Raw genomic sequence first — 22,942 nt, forward strand, 5'->3', positions numbered from 1 at the left:
TTTTTCTTCATCCCATCTTTTTTGCCATTTTCCATAAGTTGTTCTTTAATCATACTCTTTCCCTCAGATTTACTTGTTTTAATGATAAAATTTATAGGATTTTGTATTGCCCTCTTTGCTAATTTATCTGCCCTCTCATTTCCTTCAACCCCAATATGTGCTGGAACCCACACAAATATAACTATTAAACCCATGTTTTGTATTCTGAATAATGTATGAAATATTTCTAATAAAATGTCCATCCTACTATCTGATTTATTATATTTTAAACTTAATAATGCAGAACTTGAATCTGAACAAATGACTGTTTTTAATGGTTTTATGTCTTCTACCCATTGTAAAGCTAATAATATTGCCAACATTTCTCCTGTGTATACTGATAATCCGTCTGTAATTCGTTTTCCCATTCTTATATTGAATTCTGGTACTACAAATGCTATTCCTATTTTTTCATTTATTTTTGATGCATCTGTATAAATTTGAATATAATGATAATAATTGTTTAAATGTAACTGTACTGAATAACTATCTACAATGTAAGATTTATCTTGTTTCTTTTCCATTATTGTCATATCTACTGTCGCTTCTGGTAAAATCCATGGTGGTATAATTGATATTGGTGTTGTTTGAGTAATTTCTAAATTATTCATTTTAAATTCTTTTATTTTATTTTCAATTGTCCATCCAAAACTCCTCATTTCTTTCTTTTCTTTTTCCCAACATGGATTTAAAATTTCACAAGTTGGATGTTCTAAGTTATTACCTTTTAAATTCAGCCAATAATTTATTTCTAGTTTTGTTCTTCTTAAATCTAATGGCATTTCTCCCATTTCTACTTCTATTGCTGCTGTTGGTGTGGTTTTAAATGCTCCAGTACATAATCTTAATGCCTGATGTTGAATAATGTAAGACGGATGACCTGACAGAGTAAGCTGAATTTAAAGGGGAGGAGACGGAGGGAAACAATGGCAGGATAATTAGGCACAGGTGAATTGAGTGCAACAATCAGCTGCAGGAAATGTGGGGCAATGAACTGCCAGGAGGAGAGGGAGAACAGAAGCTAAATGGAGAATGAGACAATATATCTGGCATGGGGAAAGAATCTAACTAAGAAGGAGCAGATGACAGAACTGCAGAAATAATAACGGAGAAAGGCTAACTAAGTCATAACAAGAATACACTAATAATCTAAACGACAGAACAGAAACTAAACTAAAGAAGGGCGAGCCTAAAAAAGGATCCAACAAGACTACTAAAATAACAATGAACATAACTAACCAGACATGAACTGCTGAATGGAAACTAAACATGACAACACAAGGATCTAGGGATGAAAACAAAAATAACCGGATGGCAGCATCCCCAGGGAGCTAACATAACTAATCACATCCCAAGAGATCCTGACAATTAGATAAACTTCATCATTCGTATAGGGGGAAATTAATCAATTTCAGAGGCGGGACACGTTAAAGGTATGGCTCTATAATGTATTTTTTATAAATAATAGAAAAAATATTGAATATACATGAATAAAAAGGATACATTTATGAGTCTTTAAAAGTCCAATTTTTTTTAAATAAGTGAATATACCTGAAAATTCAGAAGCTTCAGGTGCAGTATGAAAACACCCAACATTTTATCTGTTACATAGTCTATATTAGTGTGGTAGCACTCCATGTGCATCACCCACCAATAGCATTTCAGACATTGCAGTAACACTTTTTCAATTCAATTCAATTCAATTTATTTATATAGCGCCAAATCATGAAACATGTCATCTCAAGGCACTTTACAAAATCAAGTTCAATCAGATTATACAGATTGGGTCAGATTATACAGATTGGTCAAAAATGTCCTATATAAGGAAACCAGTTGATTGCATCAAAGTCCCGACAAGCAGCATTCACTCCTGGGGAACCGTAGAGCCACATGGAGAGTCGTTTTTTTTTCGTGACAGTGATAGATATTTTGTCCCTACAGAGGTTTCTAAGGATATGTGTGTGACTCAGACTGATAAAGCGATACCTTTTGGATCTTTGCTCCATTTTTGTATTACTTATTGATAATTTGTCTCATCACACAGTGGTTACCCAACCTTTTTTTGTGCAACATACCGGTTTAATGTCAAACAATATTTTCACAGATTAGTCTTTAAGCAGTGGAATGACAAAGACAAAAAAATAAAATCATGACTGATAATGTCAATATTCAATAAAAAAGTGTATGAAATATACAACTCATCGTAACACTGAATTAGTTGGAGCGCTGAACTTGTTTCTCTGCAACGAGACAGTCCCATCTTGGGGTAATGGGAGACAATGACACCCAAAGTGTGCTGCTTATGTCCAGTTCATGTCATAGTTTAGAATGTTCTCAGTGCAACAATCTTTACGTACTTTTACAGGTGCTGTCATTCTGCAGCCTCTTGTGCAAATTGACAGAAAAGGTCTTTCATGGCAAGCAGGATCAATTCTCCACCAATAATGAATGACTTTTTAGCCTTAGCAATACAGTTAGCAACCAAGTATGAACCGTTTGTTAACGTAACCAGGAAATGTGTCAGGAGTGGGTCACAGATGTTTGTAACATGGACGGTGTTGAACGTTTTTCAAAATGAAACATCGCTCAGTCTAATATATTAGATACAACAGAAACAGTGTAAGTTACTTACTGTTTCTGTGTGGCCCAGTAACGTAATGATCTACCTACCACTACCAGTTCGCAGCACTGGGGTTGGGGACCACTGTCACAACATTTCCATTTAAACACATGCCAAGAAAAAGTCATCCTTGTGAATAAAAACTTAGTGCTGGTTTGAACATCATACAATTTAACTACTAACGTTTTAACAGCCCTCTGTGCAACCCACCTCTCTACAGAGACATATGTGCAAGGTTACATAATTGTAAAAGATTAAAAACACTTGGCAACGGGTTAAGGAAAACGTATATATGTTAGATCAACAAAATAATATGCACTGCCTATGATGCAGCTTTACACGCTCACAGAAATAGGGTGTGATTTGAAAAAATTGTTTGTGCCAATTACAATTGCTGGGGGTGGAGCTGACCTAACAGCTGACAGACACCAGTAACAGGGTCTTCTATCAGGCTGATCGTTTAAATTGGCCTCAGACAGGACTCTGAGCCAGTACCTTGGACAGAACCAGGAACTGCTGCCCTGCAAATGTTGGACTCCCATGTCACATGCCAGTCTGTCAGCACTGAGCACTAGAGTCCACCTGGTCACCATGACTAATTTGAGACCTTTAATTCTCTTGATTCTCAACCAAGACACATGTGCGTGTTTTCCTTCTCTTTTATATGTGGTTTTCATTTAACTCATCTTGAATTCAGACAACTTGAAATGTGCTGAGAATGCCAAATGGCCTGTTGTGCTCAATGTCAAACAGGACAAAAACAAAGAAAAGGAGGAGGTTAGAAGTGCAATGTGACGAGTAGGTTTCCAGTCCCTTTGGGAAAAGCCTTGTTCTTTTCAAATAAGCCAGTGCTCCAGCTGTAAGAAGCATAACTCATTTGTACATGTGTTCATAATGATAGAGTAAAATTAAATCTCCCCACTTGAGAGACCTTTTTATCAGTCTTGGTAATGTTCAAAGAGATTTTTGTGTGTTTTTCTTCTACATTTAAAAATGATAAAGTATCTTACATAGTGAACATGTTTATTTTCTTTTTTTTTGGGGGGGGGGGGGCACATGATTTGTATTGAAAATGAAGTGCGACAAAACTGTAAATATTTTGCCTTCGAATGGAATCACTCCATGAGCTCCTGGAGGATATGTGAACTTCAAAACGTTCCCTGAACAGGAAGGAAACACCAAAATAAATAAATAAATCATAGCAGAGCGGGCATCCTCTCTGGGAATATCCCTCATTATTTTTTAACACGGTTTAAAAAGTCACGTTGCAATATTTATGAATCACAAAAAGCAGAATGCCAAAAGTTGTAAAAAATTAATAGTAAAATAAAAAAAATCTGATTCGTAAGGAAGAGAAACAGATGCTGAGCACCCAAAAATATGGCAGATTGGTTTCAGGGGTTGTAGTTGTGAGGCACATCATAGAAATATAAGGTCTTTTCAACAGTGCATTCCTCCATTTGATCCCAACCTCCCTCGATTTCATACCCATAAACCAAACAAACATACAAACCATATACTTCTCCTTCATGCATCAGTTTATATATATATAGGTAGTTAAGTGTTTTTGGACAACAATGATCATTATTATGCTCCAACTGAATTGCATAATATTTTCTGCTGATGACATTTAACCCCATATTTCCATTGTTCTGATGACCATCTGGACCAGTCATCTCTCTTCTGCACCAGTCAAATTTGACAGACTGTGTCATCAAACAAACGTTACTTTAAGCAACCTTCTGCCTCTAAACATAATCTCAGTCAGATAACCACAGTTTGTTAAAGAAAACTGAGCAGATAAGAAAAGGATCATCCTAAATCATTGGTTTCAAAATGTTTTTTTTTAAAAGTACCCAATGTGGGTATGAACTGACACATGTTGGTATGAAGCATCTTGCGACAGGTGGATCCTTTCATATCCAAAAGACTCAAGAATAAAGTGATCAAAATCCAAAAGCACAAAAAATTATGGGGACAAACAGCAGTGCACCAACTACAGGTTGCTCAAATGTGAGCCACCAGAATTGACAAAGATAGGTGCATAGGTGTCGAAACATTTTCAAAAAGAACTGAGCAAATGTCCAATTGCCTCCAACTTAAGCCTTTTTGCTGTTGCGATGACCCGGATAACTGAGAATTTGGTAAGAAAGGTAAGAAACAAATTGGGGGGAGAGCAACAGAGAAGCCAAAGCACTCTACCTACCAAAGAACTACCTAAATAAGTGCAAGGACCCTGCAGCAATTCAGACCTGTTGATAACCAGAAACTGCCAATGTTACAACATAGTCCAAATAGGTTTTGATGAACTGTTCAGGTATTCAACTTCAACAAACTTTCATTTTCGCAAGAGTTTCACAAAGCTTCACTGCTCAGATTACCTTCAGATTTGTGTTTTTATGCCTCAGAATTGAACAGCACGCAGTAGAGGAGGAGGCCATAAAGATGTAGCTAAATAGCAATAAAGCATAATCTTTAGCCATACAGAAGATTATCCCCACAGTCTGTCCGGTCCAGCGACGGTTGCCAGTGGAGATATGAGCAGTGTGGACGAAGATACTCCAGAAATGAATTACTGTGCATGCAGTAGAACTGTTAGCAGCCCTTGCAGATACGAAGGGTGGGATTTCAGACAGATCATGACACCTGAACCTCTTTGGTGAACGCACAAAGATAGATTTGGTGCTGTTTAATCATGTAATTATTTTACAGTGCAATAGATTAGCAGCTTAGTCAGATAGATTCAATTATTCAATTAGGGATTATCCTCTAAAACAGTGTTTTTCAACCATGGTTCTGACAGCACACTACGCCGCATGTTCTAAACGTTTTCCTGCTTTAGGACACCTGATTTAGATGATTGCAGTTCAGCAAGCGCCTGCAAATCAGACATTGAAATCAGTTGTGCTGAACCAGGGAAACATCTCCAGGGATCCTCAAGGTCTGGTGTCCTGGACCTTTTACATGTGTTCCTGACCCAACACATCCTGAGTCCAGGCACCAAGAATACAGTGTCAAAATAACTGCAAAGATTGTGGTATTTTAATTAGTGCTGTCAAACGATTAATCGAGATTAATCACATAATTTCAATAGTTAACTCGAGATTAATCGCAAATGTATCGCATATTTTATCTTTTTATTCCTGAAAGTGTAAAAGCCTATTTGGGCATTTTAATATGCAATTTTGCAATAAAGGACACTAGTAAAAAACATTCTTGTACAAAAAATATTTTTATTTTTCAAGCACTTGGAATGATAACATCCTGGTGCCATAAAATGTTAAACTCTGGCCAATAATGGCTAAATCACTAATCATAACCGCCTGACGTTTACACAATGTGTAAACAAATGTGTAAATAAATAAATATTTCATGACTTTACTACCGGCCATCAGCTCCTATGTCATTCTAGAGGAGGATTGCTCTCCAGCACGTTACGAGGCGGAAGGATATTTCAGCTGCTTATAATGTGTCTGTAGTGCAAGCAGGTCCCTTAATAACTCCTGTTTATCGTCACTTATTTTAGAGACCAAATAAGCGACTTCACTTTCAGAAACAAGCCCAAAAAACTGCAACCCGCGACTCATGAAATTGACAATCGACTTTAGAAAAAAGAAGCTCAAAGTCGCATAAAATAAGCGGATTTGGCAACTGTGAGCGCGGGTCTGTTATGCTACCGTCTCAAGCATTCTTGGAACTACGGAAAGCGCCGAGGGTAAAACAGAAAACAGTCCGTAGATCTGCGGGGAAAAATACATTAGGCAACAGTGTGTGTTTTGACGCGCAATTAATGGCGACAAAATAAATTGTCGCCGTTATGGTCTAACAAAGTTAACGCGTTAATAACGTGTTAAAAATGACAGCCCTGATTTTAATGCATACAAGCAGCACTGGCAGCAAACACAGATCTGCTTATACAAGTCAGTTTTGTAACACTTTGTCAGTCAGTCCTTGCAGGCTCTCAGACTTGTCTATAACTGCTCCAAATATTCAGGAGATGCTTTAGTGAATCCCAAATTTCACACTGGTTATCATTTTATGGAAGTTATTACCTATTCTGTCTAGACTGAATTTGTAAAAGTCATTTACCTGATTTATTAATGTTAAGAAGGCACTGAGATAAATCAAAGGAGCAAAGCTGAGTGTAGCTTAATGGATGAACGTTTTCAGCGAGGACTCACACTTTTAGGCTGAAGGCTTTGATCCCAAATTCTCTATGAAAGGGGAGTCACCAGTGATTTAAATTAAAGTGTTGCCAAGAGTGTTGTCCGGTGTCTCTGTTTTCATGTCATGAACTCCACCAGGCGGACTGAAGCACTCTCCCTTCAGCATGCCTCAGAGGTTCTGTCAAAATGCCACCTCACACTGTCGCCACACTTTGTCACCTCTCTGATTATCTGTGTGCTGCCAACAGCTATGTGTGTTTATAGGTGCAGATTTTGCTTTGAAATCACAGGCCGATGACGACTCACAATACTGAAAACACGACACCCTGCTTAGATTTCTGTAGCAAAAAGAAACAAATCCCAAATGCTGGGTGTTTTACTCATTTTAAACTGAAACGAAGCCCTATAAAAAAAGCCACATGCAAAACACCCTTAATTTAAGAAACAAAGTTGAAAAAAAAACAGGACCGTTTAATCAGTCCATCAGTAAAACTTTATCATCATTCAGTATTCCACCACAGTATACATTCAACCTTATATATGCATTTTTGTGTAGAAATGTAGAGATTTTCTTTTCGGTAGCAACAGGTATGATGGCAGCAGCATGAAGGTTTTAGCTACAGAAGGCTGACGCTAACCAACCAATAAGACCTCCCCCTCATCATTTGGATAATGAGGCAGAAATGCATAAGGTAAAGTAAAAAGAGAAGACGAGGAAATGTGAAAAGGACAAAGGCTTGTACAAGAAAAAAGCACAACAAAACGTATACATTTTTGACGAAAATGCATGTATAAGGAAAAAGACATTTTTTTTTTTTTTTTGCCTTTATTTTTTATTATGTCAGCTTTGGTCCTCCATAATAATCATACTAGAGCTGAATAATAATCAAACTAAATGGCAACAGAGGAATGAATAATCTCTCATGGTTAAAAGGACAGCAGAAGGTCCACAGCCATGACATTATTTTTTTTTAAATTGTCTGTTAGGTGGTGTTTCTCTGTGACAGCCCAAGCCACAGCAGAAAGTGCAAATTGGTCTGTGAAAAGGTCCATATACCCTCCTCAATAGTTGATGGAATAATCTTTAATGGACATTCAGACCCTTTTTAAAATGACTAAACAACCTTTTTCAGGTTTTCATTGTTGTTTTGTCCATTTATCTTGCATGCTGAGACTTTGTGGTTGGAAGGCCTTCCTGCCATCACCACAATGTTTTCTTCCTTCCACAAATGAATCTGCCAGGGATATGAATAAATTAGGCCTTAACTTTACATAAAACTAATTAACAAAAAAGTGGCTGTTTTATCTTTATCCCACCCTGGAAAAAGAACTTTAAATTAATCATTAATAACCCCAAATTAATATGACATAAATGTCTGTAAACTGAACTTGGTCTACATCAATATACAGGAAGATCAAGTAGAATCACAGTTCCAGTTCCAGCTGCTGTCACCTTGAGTTTAAAATATTAATCTCAGTTGTCTTTAATGGTGCTGTGAATAACTGACCAGCAGGGCAGATCTGGGGGTTTGAAGTGGGAATAAAAAAGAAGATGTGACCCTGAGGCCGCACAGATGGAACAAGAACAGGCTTTCCCTCTCTTGAGCCGAATGATTTATTCACATCCAGAGTGTTCCAGTGCGGACAGCAGTAGGTGTGTGCAAACAAGAGAGAGGCTTTGAGCGCTCCCTGACCTTCACATCATTAACCTCACTCTGAGTTTGCCGTACGGGTACTATCAAAGTCACATTGTCTTGGGTTTAGGGAACTTTTATCAACTAATCTTAGTTTAAGGTTTAGTCAACCCCTGTCCACGATTTTCAGTCCAGTTCCCCCTCTTCAGAATCTCTGTTTTTGTCATTTGGCATTTTTGGTGCACTGTGCCGAGGTACTTTATTCTTTTCTTTGTCTAATGGTAAAAGGGTTTTATTTCCATTTTCTGTCATAATTGGAAAGTAAACTTATGCAGTTCACCAGTCTTCCTCCAAATGTTGTATAAGTGCCTTAGCTATAAATACCTTTAAAAATACATTAAACTCTTACTCCAGCACACAGTAAAAAGGTGGGATTGAGCCCGAGCTCTAATTGACCCTCATAATGAAAGGCCATTTTTTATGGCTGGAGTTGCTGTTTTCTTTTCTTTTTTTTAACGGTGCGTTCCCTGCTGGACCAATGAGTCCAAGAGTCCAATTACAATGTATGTGAACCTGCGGGCTCAGTTGCAAACCCATTTAATAGCTACGGATGCTTATTTTTCAACAGCGACAGAAAAGCTTGGTCAAAGTTAATGGGAAGGTAGCTGGAGCTAAACACAGGCTAATCCTGGAAGAAAACATCCAATCTGACTGAGCCTGAGCAAAGTTGTGGAAACCGAACGGGCCAAAATGTCAGTTTCTAGATGTGCAAAGCGGGTAGAGTCGCACTCCAAAATCTTGTGTCTGTAACTGCAGTGAAAGGTGGTTCCGTATAGTTTTTTACAGGTTGCTAGATGAAAACGACATCATATTCTTCAATCTTAAATGTCATGAAAAGAAAATTGAAAACCATGTCACACAAACCATAATTCTGTATTATATTTGTCTTCATCGCTCACATTAAAATTTTGATTAAAAGGCACTGTTGTTTGTCGTTGTAAAGTAAAAAGACAGAATTTATGTAGTGATTTTCTAGTCATACCACTTAACACTACAGCCACATACCAATCAGTAGGGAACTTGAGGTTAAGTCCCTTGCCTAAGGGCAAATCGACACGTGACAGGGGAAAGCTGGAATCAAACCAACAACCTTCTGATTACAAGACAACTACTCCACCCACTGAACCACAGTTTGATACAAGGGCTGTTAAAGGTTTGAATTATTTGTAAAAACCTATTAAAATTTAAACTCAGCTGAAGAAAACAAAAATCTTATTAAAGAAAGAATAAACAATATGACTCTGTTGAGCTAATAATAAAATCTTGGAGAAACCTGCTTGTTGCGTGGCAACTAGTGGCACCCTGCAAGAGTGGCTGGATTCATATTTAAATGTGTTGCCTACGGATCAATGTCACGTGTCTTAAAAGTTACCTTTTCCTCCCCAACAAATATGCAATCATTCTCAGCAAACAGGACCCAGTTAACGCAAGCCTTCGGTGTTTGTCGATCTGATCAAATACAAAACCGCAGAAATTATGCTCAAAGTGACACACGGCCCACTGCCTGTAAATATACAGATGTTTTCACACTGAAATGGAGTCTAGAATCTCAGAAGAAAATGTAATCTGAAGATTCTCAGTGTAAGAAGTGTTAGAAGCACAATGAAAACTTTTTTGTGTGTTTTATCGGTGGAGTGAAACTGTGGAATAGTCTCAGTGTAAGAATACAGGAATGTCCCGGCATCAAAACGTTTAAACATATTTCACTACAACAGTAATGAGTTGCGGAGGGCCTGACGTATTCATAGGTCATGTTGCAGGCGAAGCTCTCGATTTACCGGTCGATCTACGTTCCTACCCTCATCTATGGTCACGAGCTTTGGGTTGTGACCGAAAGAACGAGATCCCGGATACAAGCGGCTGAAATGAGTTTTCTCCGTAGTGTGTCTGGGCTCTCCCTTAGAGATAGGGTGAGGAGCTCAGTCATCCGGGGAGGACTCAGAGTAGAGCCGCTGCTCCTCCACGTCGAGAGGAGCCAGTTGAGGTGGCTCGGGCATCTGGTCAGGATGCCTCCTGGACGCCTCCCTGGTGAGGTGTTCCGGGCACGTCCCACCGGGAGGAGACCCAGGGGAAGACCCAGGACACGCTGGAGGGACTATGTCTCCCGGCTGGCCTGGGAACGCCTTGGGGTTCCTCCTGAGGAGCTGGCCCAAGTGGCTGGAGAGAGGGACGTCTGGGCCTCCCTACTGAAGCTGCTACCCCCGCGACCCGACCCCGGATAAGTGGAAGAAGATGGATGGATGGATGGATGTTGCAGGATATGTGTGTAAAATGTCTCGTTTTGCTTTGTATGTATTCGGGTGTATGTAATGCATGTATGTGGAAAAATATTATAATGCTACTTGTAACTTCATAACGAACTTATTTTGTCATAAGTTGAAGTTTGAAGTACTATGGTTGGATAATGGCAAACGTTTTCTCTGACAATGGCACAGTTTGTAGAGGGGTTCCAGAGCTGCTTCGAAAACGTCCCATTTTCTGTCGCCATTTTCTAACAGCAAAAACACAAATTTTCTTCCAGGGAATCCCTGGTTAACGCGCTGTATGACAGAAACCAGGGCTCCATCCAGAAACCCTTAAAAATAGCTCCTAGCTCCTGCTCGTACATCCTATTCTGTAACCTTTCACGGGTTATCAGTGTTATCAACAGGAAAACCTCTATCGTTGGAATGAAAAAAGCCTCGGACAGCTGTGCCAATTTCGGACAGCCTTTAACTCCGACGTCATTGCGTGACGGAAACACACATGGATGATGCGAGTCATCCTTCCAAAAAAATTAACTACAAAGTGCATGTTCTCCTTTCTCCAAACATTTTCGTTGATTTCCGTGAGGTGAGTTGTGCTTATATGTCATGTCACGCAAAGGATTGTGGGATACCTTATAGCTCCTTAGCCCTCGTAAGAGACATCATGAGGTTTCCAGGCTAAACTAGCTGAAGGAGGAAGCATACTTTCCTTATCAGCAGTTACCATGGTGACCGCTGATGTACTTCCGCTTTGGCTAAATGGCAAAGCGGAAGGATTTACGAATACTCTTATTGCGTAAATCCTTACGCAATAAGAGTATTCGGATAGAGCCCAGGAGAAATGAATGCACACTGGCAAAATACGGCTGCCTACAATTTTAAAAACCACAGAAGAAGCACATTTCAACCAAAACAGTACAAGAGTCCCGTTTCAATAGATAGTGTTTGTGTAAAAATGGCCTTAATATCTTTATACTTCTTTCAGTTCCATTCAAACACAACATTAAGCTGTTGGGCTGTGAATACAGTATAATTTCTCTTGATTATACATGTTGTTCTATGTTTCCATTTCTTTTATGTTCCAATTATGTTAAAATAAAATAAACTAGCAGCTGCCATAGATGGAAACACATCAAAAATATTTGCCTGTAATGAGGACAAATAAGGATTTCCGTTTAGTTGTTTTTTTAAGGCGGATCTTTATTTCGTTTGACATGCATGTATTTCAAAACAGTATTTAAAAATATTGCTTTAAAAATAAAATCTAATAATACACCTGCACAAGTGCATTGTTTCAAAACAATGGGAATTGGATTTCCTGAGTTGGTTGTGCTGGGGGACAGATGTATAAGAAAAAGAATCAGCACATCAGTGGTAGTGTACAGTATGTACAGGTGTGTGGTAAACCTGCTGCTGAGCCTGCATCGATAGATTGGATGCCACTTCAGTCAGAGGATGGAGCCGGATGCAGGAACAGAGAGGAACACAGCAGGTTCAGGTGTTGCTCCTGCCACTAATTGGCCTTTACTCAGAACCTGCCAGTGAAACCAGGCAAGGAAAACCAATATTCAGTTATGACAGCATATCTGTTTGCATCACACTGGCACACCTTTTGTGTTTGGGGGCTTAACAGTGAGATTCAGTATGGGAGCAATACTATTTGTGGGTATGTATGGAGCACAAACATTATATACAGAGTTTAGTCATTTTTAAGTGAACACGAGTTAAAGCAAAGAGATGCCCCAATCAGAAGTTATAGGCCTGTTTCTAATCTTTGGTTTCCTGCTGTTGCCAATTGTAGTAAATTCCAATTTATCTTTGAAAATTAGTATAAGAAAATATAAAGAGAGCATTTTTTTAAATGAAAAAAAAAAAACCAACATATACTGAAGGTTAAAAAATAAGTAGGAGAAGAAGAACAAGACAGGAAAATACAGTCTCAATCTGTCCTTCTGCGCTGGGTCTAATAGCCACTCTATCACTTTGATATAAAAAAATAACTAAGGAACACGCCTCAAGCCACAACTATAGCCTTCCTTTGTTAGCTCTCTAATCAACGTCATCAGTAACATTTAGAGGATAGCAAACGTTAATACCTGCTCTTTTTTTTTGCAACTTGCTGTAGATTGACATTTCTACCACGCGCACCAGCAGCCATGAAGAAAATGCTGGTAGAACCTCAGCTGCTAAAGTGACAGCATGCAAACCCAAGATTGTTGCTGTTAATCCCGCCTGGTGGTGCCGAGGAATGATGGGTTCGCTGACTGGAAAAAGATGCAATCAAAGTTTCCGACTGGTCGATCACGCTAAAAATCAGCTTAGACCTCAATACTGCAACGTGATAATTTGGCCCCGAACAGTTTTGGGTTCGGATACGAACGGCTGAAGCCGGAGGGTAGAAGATTGATTCTCATGTGTTTGTGAACGCACAGATACCGGGAGAGTTCAGCTTGCAGGCAAGGTTGGTAAAAAGGTTGGAATATCAAAGTGGCAAAACTTTCAATAAAAGGGCCTCTAGTGCAACAAAAAATACTTTAAAGCGTAAGACGAAGATGATGATGACCTTCTTTGAAACCTGAAAATATTTAGAATCTTGACATACCCTGTGAACGGATAGTAACCATCCCTTGCCTGGTTTAAATAAGTAATATTTTCTCTATTTAAAACAGCTAGAGTGTAAAAGTGTGTTCGACAATTCCCCAGTCTATATCAGGAGAGAACACTGGGCTAGATTTATCTGTGAAATACCTTGGCTCCCATCGCGCCTCCTTATTTTTTCCTCTTCTCATCTTTCTGTGCCACGTTTCACCAAACCATCCCTCTTTCTTCCTGTCCTGCTCTGAGTTTCTGTCTGCCCTCCTCACAGCTGGCCCCGGTGTCTCCGCAGGACTGTTCTCATCTCCCCCTAATTACATACAGTAATTACAGTCTTCAGGCTTCATACCGCAGTTTGATTAGCAGTATTGGAATAATGCCGGCCTGACATGTCATTCAGACATGGGTGGAGAAAGATGGAGGACAAGTTGTTTATCACGCTGAGAGTTTCTGCAGCATCTGTTGTTTTTAGAGATGATAGAGAATCAAGATGCCAGCATGATTGATGCAATGACATATGTGTTGGGCAGAGTAGCAAAAAAAAAATTTTAAGCTGAGATATCCTAATGATTTGTTTACCACATTTTGTGTGAAACCGATCGAGACTGGACTGTCCACCGTTCTCCCTCCTTTAATTTTGTTTTAAAATGTAAAATGGAAGGAAGGAAGGAAGGAAGGAAGGAAGGAAGGAAGGAAGGAAGGAAGGAAGGAAGGAAGGAAGGAAGGAAGGAATACACAAAGAAAGTGGGCCAGAAGGAAGACAACAAAGGTGGGAAAAGGGAAACACCAAAAGAAAGAAAGAAAGAAAGTAAGGAAGGAGGGAAGACCGGGACAAAAACAAAGTTAGAAAGATGAGCGATAAGACTCAAACAAGACAAGCAAAAAGTCCAAAAAGAAGGGAACAAAGAGAAGGAAGATGGACACAGAGGCAGCGGAGGCAAGACACAAGGGTCGAATGGCAAAAGAAAGGAAGGAAAGAAAGGAACAAAAAGGGAAAGAAAGAACGGGCACAGGAACGAAGGACATAAGGAATAAAGAAGCAAACACAAGGAAGAAAGGAAGGACAGAAGGAAGTGAAGAGAAAGAATTAAAGCTTGGAAATAAAAGTATATTATTAAAATTTACGTAATATGTGCCTATGCCTTTCTAGACCAGGAAAATACTGAAATCAAACTTTATATGGTCCAATATTCTTCCAGACCACACAGGAATCCTGTTACATTGAGTTTTCCCCAGCAGTAATTACTATATTTTTCTGCACAAAATAAAATCCTTCGAAAATTAGTCTCAATGTAAAACCCTTACGCCCGATGTCTTTATGGCTTTCCAAGGTCTGAGCGTTGCAAAATAAACCCTGACTGATCGGCTATTAATGCTTCCGAAGGCAACCGTGATTTACTTGTTCGGAACAAACAAGACAGCTTTCATTTTTCTCCACTAATGGTGTCCCTCCGCGCCATAACTCTTCTTGTTTCCAAGTGTTCAGGCTCCATTACATGTGGCATCCATTTCCAAAGCAATGTCTGGTGTCTATCGGACCATTACTCGATGTGGCAGAGCTGATAAAACGAGCCGAAGGGGCCGCACCGTAACTCGCAGTGCCACGTGCGGCGGCGGGGGGGGGGGGGCTGTAAATATGTGGTTTTTATTTTTGCTCAAATGAGAGTTGAGTTATTTTATGTCAGTTGTATTTGGTTTGTTAATCACAGAAGTAAATACTCTTGAAAATAATGGAGGCAGATTGAAAAAAAAAGGGGAAAGGGGGAGGGGGACCCCAGAGAGCTGTTTGTTCAATAACTGCTTGTTTGATGATTTAAATAGCTATTTGGGTGCTGCAGAGAAACACATTACAAATTAAAAGCGGATAAGAACAAATCTCAGAACCACGTTTAATCCCGTGAATGGCAAGGCTGCAGAATCATATTAGTTTAGCCTGAACACATCTCTTGTGTATGGCAGATTTACGCAGAAAGGGAGAAAAAAAAAAACAACTTTCTATTATTTTGCCCTCTTTTCCTTCCTTTGTGTCTGAAACATGCACGCAGACAAATATGTATAACATCTACTGCTTTATTTCCCAAGAGTGTGCTGTTCAAACATTAATATGGCGTCTTCTTCTGTTTGGTTTCTCCACAGAGAGCAAAGCTGTGTACAAGAGACAGGTGCTGTCAATCACATCCATCGCCATGGCAATCAGTCTTCTGGGAACCCTGTGCATGGCCCTCTACTGCCGCAACAAGTACGCCGATCAACACACAAACACACACCTGCTGCAGCCCATTTCGAGCGTAAATTCTGTGAAGGAATGGATTGAGCGTGGGCCTTTGCTCATCCTCTGGGCCTCACACAAACAACATTACTTCTTTCCTTGTTAGCTGTAAAAATCCCACGCAAGCCAAGTTTATTGGTGAGATCTGGGAATGCATGAAAACTGCTGCAAGAGACAAAACCAGAAACTCTCCAGGCCCTGTGACATCTGATTTCTTTTTTTTTTTTCATTTCTTTTTGTTTTCATTTCGCCTCAAACCCTTTTGTTGCCAAATATATATTTTCTGATTTCTCTGTTTTACAATGTTAAATAAAGAAGTGAGTTTGATTTCAAATGGAGACACCGTGGTGCGAGCCAAGGTTTGGAGATCAGGGCTCTGATCGTGGCCTTTTTTCGAATGATCGGTATCAGGAGTCCATGACAAAACCTTGTCAGCCACACCCCAAGCCAGATTCTTGGCTGTCCTTCATATTATAGTTTGTGCACATTATTCTCATCATCAAAATGTTTCATTTGCAATCTAGGCATCAATAAGCAGCTATTGGTGGTGCGAAGCGAGCTGCACAGACAGCACCCGACACACTAGTCGATACGTTTTATGCCATTTAGAACAAAGTGTTTCTGCAAGTTTTGCCTGCATGATTAATTGGAATTGCATAAGAATATAATAATAAGACAAATCATCAACAAGTCACATCAACACAGAGTGTAAACCTGCTAATGACTTTAGTAAACTGCTCTGGATGGAAACATTGGAACCCATAAAGGCACTGACTGGAAACAACAAAGCGGAAGGTTATGTTAAAATAATATGGAGAGGACTTTTTGGACTTCACACTTTGCCTTTGTGGAAACATTTTGCGAATGGCTCCTTCTGATTCCAACATGACTGAACACCAGTCCACAACACATGTTCCAGAAAGACTTTGTTGTTGACTTGACTGTCAACTTGACTGGCCTTCTAACGGACTGAGTCCTGATCTCAAGCTGTTATAAAAGGGTTTGACTGAAATAGAGCAAAGACTACAAGCTGTCCAATATGGTCAAAAAAATGACCAAAAATGTCCATAAGCGTACTCCTTCCCAGGAGTGGGCAGATCTCATATCAAACCCAATGGATTAAAGCAATGGCATGTCACTAAACCTCACATGTGTTAAGGGAGAGGAGCATGTATTATTAGAACGTATGAGAAAGCTATACACCTTTTTGGGATGGGCTGTCAGAACGTTATTGTTGCTTTCTAAACTGAGTCAACCCAGGTTGGAGCAACATATTGACTCTGTCCTGCAGAAACCCCCTTTGGGACAATATAAATCCTGTCAGGAAAAACATATACAAGAGATTGTAGCCCTCAGAACATTATTGGTCAGTCGTGATATTAGTGAAATATATTGTTAGTTTAGACTCTGAAGATGTTTTCAAGCATTTAAGGTGGTTTGGATTGGATTAACTGCAATCAAGTAAAGGATTGAACTGGTCAGAATCAATGGTGATTTTTAAGCGAGTTAGACTGGTTAAGACAACATTTTTAATCTTGATCTATGAAGAAAATGTTTAAATTTAATAATACATTTTAGCACAAATTTCACAAAAAAAGCTTAGCTTTTGTGATAATTGAAAAATTAATTATTAAATTTTTTTTTTTGTAAAAATAAGCACGTTTGATTTTCTTATTTTCCGCCCAAAAAACTTTTTTTTGTGTGAATTGAAACCTCTCCCTACATTTCATCAGTATTGCATAGTCTCCATTAGGGTGACTCACTCCCCAATGATGATGTTCAGAGTGCTGCAATCTTTCCTGTTGTTTTGTTGACAACAGTCAATATTTTTTTCCCCAAAACTTTTAACAAGATACCTGAGTTTGATGATTGCAACCACAGGGTTCTGTCAATGCTGTACCTTAAAGTGGCATATCATTGTAATCTTTTCCTACTTTTTATCTGATTCTGGCCATACAGTGACAGTCCTCAAAAATCACGTTTTGCTTCTTCCTACTGTTTTCATAAGAATGAGTTTGCTTAGCATGAAGGCAATTGTAGCTCATGTGGTGTGTTTAACTTTATCATTGTAAGAATTTGTTACATTTCTATATTTATTTAATCATTTATTATATTGTTAGTATATACAGCTGGATTACTGAAAGACTGTTTTGGCTGATTTCACATAAATTATCACATATAATTTACATTCACATATAACTTATCAATTATAAGTGCAATAATTCTACTGATAAGAAATATCCTGTCAACCACTACTATTTAAATTATTGTATTGTAAACCTAATAGCCACATCACAGAATCGCATACCTATCTTGCATTTCACTGGTCCAGTAAAACTAAGTAAATTACACAACACAAATACCAGACCATTCATAATTTGAAGTGATGCCAGAATGCCCAATTTTTTTAGCACTATCAATAAATTATGCTGCATAATTATTGCAACTCTAAGACACCATTAATAATGCACATATGGCCCACTGGTATACAAAAGACATTAATGTTACTTAAAGTTATAGTTGGTAATCAGTTCAGAAACATGTTTTGCTAAACTGAATGAAATGGTCCTTGACAGTAGTCAATACATTATGTATTCAGAAAAAGGAGGTTAAAAATTAGATATCTGTGAGAGCTGCAGGCCTGTGGAAACTCTGACCAATCCCTGCCCTTTGGTGTGAATGGCAAGGATGGCCTTCACCCCTCTCTGTCCCACAAGTTCTGGGGTTATTGCAGTTATTCAAAAAGGGACTTGGGGAAACTTCCAGAAAAACCACCAACTCTACATTTAAAATCACAGCCAACATACAATAATTACCTATCTCATGCTACACCATGCAAACACTCTGTCTACACTGATGAAAATTTCCCACACTGGGGCATTCAACTGAATGCCTAATGAACTCCCAACCTACATCCAGTTTGATTCAGAGAATAGTAAATATAATAATGATAAAAAAAAACATTACACTTTCATATGCATCCTAGGACAGAGAAATAATTTTACAATTTTACTCCTTTCATCCCAATACACATTGTTACACAATACAAAACATTTTTTACAAACATTCTAATGCTCCAAAATGTATTTTGCTAATTTTTGAGAATAACTGCCCCAGGGTTATTCACATAACTTCCACCAACATTTACAGTAACCTATTAAGAGCTCTTGTGGGCATGGTCAGACCAAATGTTCATGTGGTCATTTGCTTAATGTTGTCAAAGCAGATTTAATATGTTTAATATGTTGACAACTTTAAGTGTTAGACATGTTTAGCTAAGTCTATAGAAATATAGCTAATTAGGTGAACATACATGCTTACTGCTTATCATAACTAAAAGTCAATGTTTGTATGGCTAAATTTATTTTGTTGGCATAAATGCTACTATCTGAAAGCTGTTTTGCATATATTTGATTGTGAAAATCTCGACAAGATGAGTAAAATATGTTATACAACATCAGTCTGTTGTTAGCGTATGAAGACTGTGGAGCAGGCTGATGGATGGAACTGTAATTCCATAGGTTTTCTGATGTACTATAATGATGTGAGTGAGTGAGCAGCCTGACAAGATAATCGGATCAAGACATGATGGACAGGCGTTCTCAATGAATCCATAATTGAGTCAGGGAAGTTGCTTGCTCAGTCAAGAAGATGCATGCAGATCTGGAGGAAGGGAGTGTTAATGCAAATTCAAATGACCTGAATCATGAGGAAGTCAATGTTTTTTTTCACAGAAAGAAAGGATTCTGACACAAATACTGATGAATAAAAGACAGCTTACTGTTCTATTCATGACTTCACCAGTGCCCCTTAATTTGCAGTGTGCATGCATTTAGAGATTGACTAGTTTTCATTCCTTTTGTATCTCTGCCAGCACAAATACACTGAGTTTAACACTAACCACGGAGTTGCCATTCATGCTTCACTGCTTGAAATCTCCTGTGAGTCTTTTTATAGTTTACTTAAACTTTTTATAACAGCAATTTAAACTTATTCTATGTTTTACCTATTTTAAAAATAAAATGATGGTTAAAGTTAAATGAAAGTGACTATTACCCAGATAAGTTGTCTCTTTAACTCATTTATCACAGATTAAGCTGAAATCAGACACACGGCTCTATATTACTGTAATGCGTCAGTCAAAACAGAGAACCTGAAAGTCTACCAGACACGATATTGCATTTAAAAAGTTTATTGAAAAAGGAAAACCAGAACCCTAGTGCAGGCAGGAATACCCTCTGCATGAGCAAGTGTAGCTCGTGTGGTCAGATAAATAGACTTGAGAAGGATCTTATTTCTTCTTTTTATTTTGGTATGCTCTGCAATACAAGGGACTCCACTATGACCATGCCATTCATGTTTAAGATAATTTTTCAATGAGTCTATACAACACAGGACATCTATAATGCATAAAATAATGAACATATGAAGTTAATTTACACTTAATTGTAACTCACCTGCAATACAAGGGACACCACTATGACCATGCCATTGATGTTTAAGCTAACTTTTCAATGAGTACCTGCAAGGTCCTGGATGTTGCCCTCACCAGTGCCTGCATGGGTCTCGTGCAAATCCTCTGATTAAAATGTCATAGTCTAACAATTATAACCATTCAGTCCTTTTTTATGTGCAAAATGAAAATGATAAAATTGTTTGTGATAAAGTGGGTGGTCTTTACGGTTAATTACAAGACAACACTGTATATAACTGTTTGTCCCACACAAGCGGTAGCCTAGCGGGGCTCACATTAGGAGGTGACACACAGTCTGGCAGAGGTTGGAATCAGTTTTGTACGACAGGCTTTGTTTATGCATGGGAGGACAAAGATAGCTCAAACACTCCGTAGAGCTAGGAAAGGCTCATTGTCATGAGATCAGTCCAGAACACAGACAGAAGCAATAGATGTCCAACAAGGGATTGGCTAAGAAGGAACAACCTGTAGAATGTGGTTGAGGTCATAACATGAAATCCGACAGGAAATATGCTGGACATCTATTAACTCAAGGCCATGGGTCTTCAACCCTGGTCTTGGTTCTTGTGGGTCATTACTACGATATTTGAGTCACAGCTGAATGATTCTGCAGCAGTGACGTACATGTGTGATGTACATGGCCTGTGAGCACAGCAGAAAGTGATTAACTCGTCCAAAGAAGTGGTGTATCTGGTGATCAAATTACAGATGCTCCAATATCAAATGCATAGCAATGTGATAGCAGGGTATTACTTTTCTGCAGCTTATTGTGCCACTGAAAAAAAGAAAAAAAACTACACAACATAAAAGACAACGAAATAAAAACTACTGAACTGAGTGAAAACATAGTCAAAGCCAAAAGACAAACTTTAGAACAAAACCGATCAAGACCACTTAAAGACACTACAGGAAAATCTAGAGAAACAAGAGATAATTCAAGACCTTTGCCCTGTCCTGTCCATGTGTGCGATGTAGGCACAGTTTCACAGCTTCTCTGCAGCTGTTTTTCATCATTTCACAATTTTTGTTAGCAGCACGGGATGTACTACATAACAGTCCTGATTTTTGTCTGCCCGGGGACCTGTACTGTATCTCATCATCTCTTTTCTTTATTAGCTCTTTTTTGATAAGACATCGCTTCACAAAGTGGTTCAACGATTAAATAGCATGATAAGAGGCATAATTAGTACCACTTAATGGAACAGATCAAATGATAGCTTTTTTCAACGTTTTTTTAGAATGCTTTTTTTTATGTCTAGTTAGCTGATACCTTAAGCTGTGTTTAAAGATGTTAACATTTCTTCCATCCCAATGTATGGTATTACTACCCCTTTCTACCTTGGCTTGTGTGACAACAACAAACGTTAATGTATTTGTTGAGATTTTACGATTTCACATAATTGTAAAGCAATTACTTGAAAATTTGATTTATATTTAACCCTTCAATTCTGATAACCCTGACTAAAATCAAATAGAATCCATTGCCTTTAGAGGTCTAATTGGTTAACAGAGGCCACCTATGTGTGAGTTAATATCGGTATAAATCCAGTTGTGCCATGAAGGCCTGGGACGTTTAAACAAACTTCAAACAACTTCATAAAAACCAAAGAACACGGCGAACAAGTCAGGGATAAAGTTGTGGAAAAGTTTAAAATAGGGTTAGGTTGTAAAAAGAAAATCTCCAACTTGCCAAGACATGTAGACTGAATCGAAGAACTAGCAAAAACGCCCACGGTGGCTCAGGAGGAGCAGCAACTATCTACAGGACTTTAGAACTGGGGTGATGTGCTCTATCTTCCTGGTTTTAATGAGAACATGAGCAGCAGTGTTCTGGATCAGCTGCAGCTGTCTAATTGATTTATTTTGCGTAGATCTGTGAAGACATCGTTGCAGTAATCAGTGCGACTAAAGATAAATGCATGGATGAGTTTCTCTAGATCTTGTTGGGACATCAGTCCTTTAATCCTGGAAATGTTCTTCAGGTGATAGAAGGCTGACCTTGTAACTGTCTTCATATGTCCTTGAAGGTTCAGGTCTGGGTCCATAGTGTGTAGCTGTAATAACTGAAGCTTGCTGACTCTAGTTTGTTCCTCTTTAGGTCCAAAGAAAATAACTTAAATTTAGTTTCTGTTTAGCTGGAGAAAGTTTTGGCACATCCATTGATTGATTTGTCCTAAGCATCTGTTCAGTGCATGAATGGGTTCTGAGTCACCTGGTGACATCATAATGTATAGCTGTGTATCATCTGCATAGTTATGGTAACTAATCTTGTTTCTTGTTATAACATCAGATACCACTAGCTGAGGTTATAACAAGAAACAAGAGGGGTCCCAGGATTGATCCTTGGGGGACCCCACATGTGACTTTTGTCCACTCTGATGAGAAGTCCCTGTTCTTCAGGTAGGATTTGAACCAATTGGGTGCTGTACCAGAGAGTCCGACCCAGCTCTCCAGTCGCTTTAATAATATATCATGGTCAACAGTGTTAAATGCTGCGCTGAGGTGCAACAGAACTAGCACTGTGGTTCTTCCTACAGTCTGTATTTATGTGGATGTCGTTGAACACTTTGACAAAGATAGTCTCATCAGTTCCATCCATCAGCCTGCTCCACAGTCTTCATACTCTGTGGTGAGCACGGAAACCGGACTGAAAAACATCAAGTCGCTTGGTCATTGTAAGGAAGCTATGAAACACAGCTTTTTCAATAATTCTGCAGATGTTATGTATCCAGCTTGCTCTTTTTTATCAGTGGTTTAATAACTGCTGTTTTTAAAGCTTGATGGAAAACACCTGAGAAGGATGAATTAACTATTTTGATCAGGTCAGATGCAATGACGG

General features: G+C 38.7%; 1 protein-coding gene across 1 annotated transcript in view; it reads left to right on the forward strand.

Annotated features, from left to right (window-relative positions):
* The window catches only part of LOC105933360 (pro-neuregulin-3, membrane-bound isoform), a 258,376-nt gene that overhangs the window by 190,648 nt on the left and 44,786 nt on the right, over nucleotides 1–22,942 (forward strand). The window contains exon 6 of the mRNA XM_036126084.1: nucleotides 15,497–15,599. Coding sequence (XP_035981977.1) covers nucleotides 15,497–15,599 — 103 coding nt within the window. The remainder of the gene's footprint in view (nucleotides 1–15,496; nucleotides 15,600–22,942) is intronic.

Source organism: Fundulus heteroclitus, chromosome 22 (genome assembly GCF_011125445.2).
Source record: "Fundulus heteroclitus isolate FHET01 chromosome 22, MU-UCD_Fhet_4.1, whole genome shotgun sequence".
In the NCBI taxonomy this organism is placed as follows: domain Eukaryota; kingdom Metazoa; phylum Chordata; class Actinopteri; order Cyprinodontiformes; family Fundulidae; genus Fundulus; species Fundulus heteroclitus.